This window comes from Schistosoma mansoni, chromosome 1 (genome assembly GCF_000237925.1).
Source record: "Schistosoma mansoni strain Puerto Rico chromosome 1, complete genome".
Classification (NCBI taxonomy): domain Eukaryota; kingdom Metazoa; phylum Platyhelminthes; class Trematoda; order Strigeidida; family Schistosomatidae; genus Schistosoma; species Schistosoma mansoni.
Window position 1 is genome coordinate 1,725,380 of NC_031495.1, and position 8,202 is coordinate 1,733,581.

Sequence of the window (8,202 nt, forward strand, 5' to 3'; positions counted from 1 at the left end):
ATCTTAGTATAAGGTTATTCTGTATTGTGTAGTAGTGCTCAGATTTTAATTCAAAGCTTGAGATGTCATAAAACGCACTTCATGCTGGCCATCTTTTCTCACCAGCACTAAACTGACTAACCCTAAGCTATATTTTGTATAGCGGCTAGCGATCCTCCTCAGTGGTGTTGTGGATATAAAGTATAGCTCAGAATGGGAGCGTGGTGATCCTGCTGTGGTTTTATCAATCCGTGCTTTCATAAACAATAAAATATATTTTCGAAATGAACGAAATCTATCTTGGCTATGTCTGTAATTTGACGTTTTTTAACATATTTTATATTTAGTTCTATGATTTTCCACATCATATTTCTTAACAATATTTCTGTTTCACGGAACGTGATGGATATATTGGTCTTGTTTTCTTAAAAACGTTGCGTCCGTTGAAATAAATAAAATCCCGGTCATTCGCCCAAACTAAGGTAAATAGAGCAGCATTCAAATCTCCTACTAAATCACCAAAAGTTACACCATTCGGTGACCGTAGAATAGTTAATGATTGCTCTGACTACTGAATTATGTCTTCAAATTCCACTGCCCATACATCGATGTAGATAAGATATTTTGTTTAATCTTTGCGTCATATAGGTGGTGCATATCCTTATATTTGAAAATGCATTTCAGGAAAAATACAATGTTTGATAAGTTAAGCTGTAGTAGTCGTCATATGTGGTCCTCTCTTGTCTTAATGTTATAGTACATCTGAACCTTAAAATTTCATTCATAACCTTTCATCCACAATTACAGATTATATGCAGTCAAACCAACGGTCAACGTCAAGTAATCAACCTAATTTTCCTCGCAAAAGAAATACACATGTTCAAGGGTTGAAATCTAGACTTAGATCAAATATTAATTCAATTTTGTCTAATTATGAAATGATTTTATCACGATCCAAGGTACGTTGTAATTTCCTGTGCTTATATAATAATAATAAAATTTTAGATTGACCCAAATGAGGTTATTAAAGGTCTTGGTCCATATGCTCAGTGTGCCCAAGACACATTTGAATTCAGCGTAAGAGCAGCAAATATAGTAAGTTATATTGTGAAGTTTCCTTGTAAGTATAGAGAGAATAATTGTCCTAATGTTTCCTTAATGTTACTTCAAACTGGGTTCCACCAACCCTTATTCATTAAATAATCAATGTGTTTTCTCTTCATTTGGATTTGTTCCTTATGTTAGTATTTATTGTTGACTGGCGGACGAAGAACAACTATAAGTCAGGGATTACTGATCAACTATCTTGAAAATTCAAAACCACATCTGCACCAAAATCGTACGCAGAATCTTCATAACTTGAGGCAGACACGATACTATTAAGTCTGTGGTTAAAAACTCGATAACCTACAGTTCCAATTTCACTCAATTTATTTTTGATCCAGTAAACTTAGCGTTTTCAGGCTTTTTTAGGGTCGACTTTTAATAAATATTTGCTGATGTGTATGATACTTGCGAGTAACCATTACGTTCTTATATTGCGTTCTAATATTCACTGCTTAAGACGAGCTATTCATATCAGTAAACTGTATTCAAGGATCATATGGACAATAAGACAATTGATGTAGTTATCTATATGACTAAACCAACCTTTTGAGTTGTAAACCCACTCCACCCACTTATATTCCAAAAACTGGGTGTTTTTCCTAATATTTACAGCAATTTTGTTCTAATTCAAGTACATGAACTCGTAGTTGGTTGCTTAGTTACACTTAATTTCATTCGGAACATGGACTGCAAGTTTTAAACCAATAATCAACTACTCTATATAACGTAATTGGAATAGCATTTTTAGCGTAAAATAAATTTATTTTATTCTTGGTCTTTTTTCATTAGCTTTTAGTGGCCGTTGTATGATTCTAATTATGATTGGATCGTTAGTGATGTAGACGAAATATGGACCCTACCTACATTGTATATGCTCTGTCGATGAATACCGTTAATAACAACGTGGTTATAAAAAGTCAATGCGAGTGTTTCAGATGTTTGTGTTTCATACGTTCACTTCTCCAGACAGACGAAGGAATAAGCAGTGAAGAAAACAAACGTGTCTACTAGGAATATTACTTATTACAAGCGTCCTCTCTCTTTATGGAAATGCTTTCATATGGCCACGTGTATATAGACACTATCAGGGAAGTCCTAATCACTGCCTTCTCGTAGTGGGAAAGTTTAGGAGCTTGAGAGGACAAAAAGCGAATATCTGACTTTTGAACTGGGTTGAGGGTCAATCTAGCGGAGCTGAAAAACCCTGATTCCAGACCAAAGGTGCACATGGGCTCCAGGATTCTGAGGGAACAAGAATATGAACTTGTTGTTGGTCACGGCCTACTATAAAGCCGCATCTCCTGTAATTGTTCCACTGCCTTGTGGACTAGACCTCTGGGTCAAAGGCTCTGGTGGTTGTCCGCTAAGAAAACCACCTACTTTCGTTTAGGCACCCGGCGAGTATCTCAGCGACCACACAACTTCAATGGTTTGTGTGGGGTCTATGTATTTTACTTCCCCTTTGTACCATGGTTTGTATTTGAATTAATAATATTGAAAAGTTTTATTTTGAGACACAAACATTGGTACAAGGAGGCATCAAGTATATATGCTCCACACTTCGTCATTCTGTTTTTGTAAGTGCTGGAATACTGCCTGGGCGCCCAAACCGAAGCCGAGGTAATGGAAAGAATACGGTTAGTAGGAAGGTAAAAATGACTTAATGGTCACGTGGTGCCCAAGTTAATAAATTCTGTCCAAAGCCTGGGATAAACACGTATTTAACGGTATTATGTCCCACGAGTTCTATAATATCTCTTGAAATGATGAGAACCAATAAAATAGAATGAATACATCTCGCTTTCTGAGTGTTGTTTCAACTGTTGTCCAAAGTTCCGAAGGTGAAATTATATGATAATTCTTTAACTAATTATACAGTCTTGTCAGTTCATATGAAATATTCCGAACGTTATGGACGAGCCAATCAAGGGCGTTTGAAGGGTTTCAAGGTCACGGCGCTAATTTCGGTACCTGATGCTCGTGCTCGGTCGGTTCACAGAGGGTTTTTACAGAAGACGTGACAATTAAGCGGCTACAATAAATGGGACTACTGAGAAGTTCCTTTGTTTGTAATTGAGGTAATCAAATGACTTGTAGACCTTGTACAGACTACCGTGATGTTGTCCCTCGATGTAATATATGTTCGAGGAAGAGGTCTGCTAGAATAAGAACTTTTGCTCGATCTAGATTTAGACTAAGGCAATTTATAATAATTGCCGCTAACTGTATCATAAAGGTGCCAGTAACATTGGCTGCAATGTTCGCAGATGTTACTGAAGATTCGGCTGTTCAGTGGTATGAGTATTGTAGGGATGTATATTTAATGGAAATGACAAGCTTACACAACCGGAGTGCACAGAAACAATATTGAAGCTATGTGATCGAGGCTGAGAAAGTTTTTTCGACGTTATCATGGCTCCAGAGACCGACTATTATGGAGCCATATGGACGAGTTCCTCTACTGTATGCATTAGGATTTCAGAACCTTTGAATATCTTTCTAACCTTGCAAGTTTTTAGAGTATGTAAGAGAAGTGTATCCACTTATACACTCTTTGTCTTCCCTTAAACTGTGAGATTAAAATTGCTTCATATCTGTCTTTCTTCCTGTACTATATCCTTACATACCATCTCTCTTTTATATATTACCACCATTAAATTAACTACTTCTGTGAATTCGGTGTTCATCTTGTTGTGCTGATGAGGTATGGCAACTTGGATCGATGCATATATGTGCCTGGTTCTACGTTGTAGCTAACTGAATGAGTGTATTCATTTTAATTCTTTGGTTTTGTATAATATATTTTTACTCTGTACTGACAGTTTACTGATTGGCTAATGTTTCTCAACGTCATTTAAGATTCGTTCAAAGGTCGTCCATAAATTATAGTCTCGCCACATTATGTTACAATCGTTCAAAATTCGTTTTCAGAGTCATTATTGTTATCATTACTACTACACTATCGAGAAGATTTCTATTCTTCATATCTGTATATAATTTTTATTTTTTAGGTGCATGCTTGTGAAAATATCACTCGTCTAGTATCAGAAATTAAACAGTTTCTAATATTAGGCGATTTCCGTTGGTTAGCACGAGTAACTTCATTAAATCAAGAAAAATTGCTTCTTCGAAAATTAGATTTAGATCGTGTCAACCATCGGTTACGTGATAAGCTTGTAGCGGAATTACATAACTTAGAACAAGAAACAAGTCCAGATTATCCTATTAATGCTTTTCAAAAAACTATTCAACAATGAGAAAATACAGGTCAACCTTTGTATCTTCACGTACATACATTTAATTATTTAATATCTGTGTAACTTTTGTCAATTATAAACATCCATTGAATCATACTGATATTCTTTAGCGTTGATAATTCCTTGGTAAATTTTGATTTTAAGATAACTATTTCACATATTAAGCAAACCAATGAGTGTCACAAAACACAGCCTTGTTTAGTGAAGGCGCTAAGTAAATGAGAAATTTTCTGTTCCTAACCAGCAATATAAATATTATCCTCTCCCCTTAAATGCAAAATTGTGCTTAAAAACAGGTCTAAATCAATGCTTGAACTAATAAACTACTTCACTTATTTTGAAAGTTCGATAAGCCCTGATGAGTTGTTATCTAACTGAATCTCGGTAAGGATTCAGAAGGGCCAGTGGGCGATTCCCAACTTGCACCTTAGTCATCCCAACATAAGCATAAAAAACAAGGTGTTCAAGTAAAGCAATATGTGTAAATGGTTGTGATGTTCTTATGTTTTGTCACATCGTTAACATTGACACACGTTGTACGTCCGATAGTTTCAGGACAAAGCTGTTCAAAAACATTCAACATTTCTTCAGTATAATCCTAATTATGTATCATATTAATAGCCAGGTGTGAATTCTCTACTGGTTTGGTGATTGGCCAGGTATTGATATGACTAATCCTAAAATGAATGTGTAGAAGAACATCATATAATATTACTAAGATTATATCAACCTACTGAATACAGGGTTATGTACATGTCTTCAACCCACACTCCAAGTGTTAGGGCTAGTGATACTACCTAGTCACCCAGACCAAAGTAGGTGTAGTGGTGTTCAAACTTATTAGTTAGTGACTGAAAATCGAGCACCTCAACAAACAAGTCACCGTCCTACTAAAATCATAGAGAAAACCAATGCTTGTAACCTTTAACGACTAATTGTTTGTTTCTGTAATCGGCTTTCAGGTACGCTTTATGTAAGACTTGATAATATACTGTTTAGCTATTCTAATCGAGATATATGAAACAAGATTTTAACCTCCATCCTACTGATTGAAAGTCAGGTGATATCACTACTAGCTATAACAGTGTACTACATTACAACTTCATGTACAACACATAATGACTAGTTAAAATGATGTCGGTCACTCCTAAAGAATTATATAGTGTGTAATTTAATTAAACACTAGAAGTTCATTCGTCTCAGGTAATTACGCTTGGCTTCAAAGTGTAATAAGAATATCTGATTGAATTTTAAATAGAGTGAGGTAATAATAATTGCAAATATGTCAAACTACTTCCATATAGATAAGAAATATAATTAGAAAATATCAACATACAACAAAGCTAGTACGAATTGACCATTAAGAAGTGCCTCCAAGATTTTCTGCGTGATAATGAAGTATCTCCTTATTGGATGATTACTTACTAAATTATTCCTGATAACACTCATGGAAGAGCATACGTAACTCACCAGCATTCTACGTCAAACTCTGTCCTGGGCAATCCTTTTCATGTCTGCTTCCGATTCTCGACACAGTGTGTTCTTTGACCTACCGCTTTTTCGTTTCCCTTGAGTATTCCAAGTTAGCGTTTGCCTCGTTGTGCAGTTTGATGATTTCCTCAATGTGTGTCTTATTATTATTATTATTATTATTATTATTATTATTATTATTATTATTATTAATGGCTTTATTCAATATTATAATCTGGTACAATATAGAATTCTCAGCACGAGTTATTTCAACAAGTTTTTTTTACCAAAAAAGAAACAAAACAAACAAACAAAACAGAACAGAAATAAAATAAAAAAAAGGTTTAGGAAAATCTGAGTTTATACAAATTATCGAATTTGAGACATGCTTAAGAAGACAGGTTATTTACTAGGTCAACTCTAACAGCCTGTTCGTCACAAAGTAAATTTGCAAGGTAAGGTATTACAGAACTTTTATAGATTTGCTTGCGTGCATGGATTTTAATGTATTTACGTCTCGTTCTACCAGAAGATATACAAGGAGAAAGATATGAATGAAGCGGATGGTTAGTATTTGATAAGATAACACCTGCCAAGAGTTTGGAAGACTTAAGATGTCTATCCACAAGCATATTAACAATGACTTCAAAAGATTCACCACATACCTTGCAAACTGCCTTCAGCACTCTACGCAAAATAGCAAAGTCTTTTCTCAAAAGCCCGGGAAAGAATAATGGAGAACAATATAAAATAATAGGTAATATGCAGGAATTTACAAATTGTAAGAGTAAATGGCGAGTAATCCCAAAAGCATGCAGCCTCTTTATGTAGTATGTCAAACGGTAAACTTTTTTCGATAACAGTAAAACATGAGAAGACCAAGAAAGATCAGAGGAAAAAGTAACACCAAGATATTTGACCTTCGACACTGTGTTTATTAAGGAGTCTCCAATGGCACAAGCATTATGGGATCCCAACATAGAGTATAGGTTCTGTCCATGTCTCAAGCTAAAGTTAACAGCTTGACATTTGGATGGATTAAGTAAGAGAGCATTACCAACAGACCACCTTTCAATACGAGATAAAAACTCATTTATTTCTATAGGATGTAAGGAGGTAGAAATTGGCATACATACAGTGAGGTCGTCCGCATATTTTACAAAAGTGTTTTCTGTCCTATCCACCCCCAGTGTCTTTTCCTAATTTCCTCTTCACCTGAAAGTTTGTTTGTTCTCTCCCACAGTAGGCTGTTGCTGATGGTATTCAGCTAACGGATGTTGAGTATCTTACGTAGACAATTGTTTATGACTACCTGCACCGTTCTGATGATGGTTGTAGGAGTTGTCGATGTTTTAGCTCCATACAGTCGAACTGTCTTGACGTCGTATTAAAGATTGTGACTTTGATATTGGTCGACATGTATTTTGTGTTCCATATGTTCTTCAACTGTAGTAATGCTGTCCTTGCTTTGCTAATCCTTGCCTTTACGTCTGCATCAGATCCTCCACGTTTATCGATGATGCTGATCAGTAAGGTACGTGAAACTTTCCACCTGTCCCAGAGTTTCTCCATCGTCAACTGTTATTGTGTTGGTGTTCTCCGTGTTGTATTTGAGGATCTTTATTTTTTCCATTGTGTATGTTGAGGTCTACTGATGCAGAGGCTGCAACTACACCGTTTTTCTTGATTTGCACTTGTTGGTGGTGTGTATGGGATAGAAGAGCTAGGTTATCTGCGAAGTCCGAATCGTCTATTTGGATCTAACCTGTCCATGGTATTCCTTCCTACCCCTTCCATGTTGAGGTCTTCAAAATCCAGCCAACAACCGGAAGATAGAGAAAGGAGGAGAGTAGGCTGCCTTGTCCGACAACACTCCTCACTCGGAATGCGTCTGTCAGCTGTTCTCCATGCACCAATTTCTACTATGGCCCATCATATGATTTCCGAATGATGTTGACGATCATCATAGTATCTCAGAAGGTCCCATAATGTCCTCCTAAACACTCTGTCAAATGCCTTATCATGATCAAGGAAGTACATGTGTACTGACAACTTCCATTCAATTAATTGTTCGACGATTATCCAGCGTCGTGATTTCAATCCACATTTCAAAGATTAATTTATTTAGCTACCGATATAAGTTTTTCAAAATATAATACAAGATATGCTCGTTTCTTTGGTGTTCTGTTGACTCAGATGTAGACAAACTACTTTGTCAAGATATTTCGAAGACACAGACACGATTTTAGACAGATTAAAATGTCTTTAATAAAGATACTGGGGTGCATAATTTACAAGTGAAATTAATCTATGTTTACGCAGTCAATAGCATGTCGCTTTACTCGATCAAATGAGCACGGCTGTGAATTTATTTGTATAAGAGTAGGGT

The 8,202-nt window shown here is 35.9% G+C and overlaps 1 protein-coding gene across 1 annotated transcript; it reads left to right on the forward strand.

The window, feature by feature from the left end:
• Positions 1-723: 723 nt before the first annotated feature.
• Positions 724-4,439, forward strand: Smp_172850 (hypothetical protein). Its single transcript, XM_018792948.1, has 3 exons — positions 724-938; positions 985-1,074; positions 4,098-4,439. The coding sequence occupies exons 1-3, from the start codon at positions 792-794 to the stop codon at positions 4,341-4,343; spliced, it is 483 nt and encodes a 160-aa protein (XP_018647509.1). The 5' UTR covers positions 724-791; the 3' UTR covers positions 4,344-4,439.
• Positions 4,440-8,202: the final 3,763 nt, after the last annotated feature.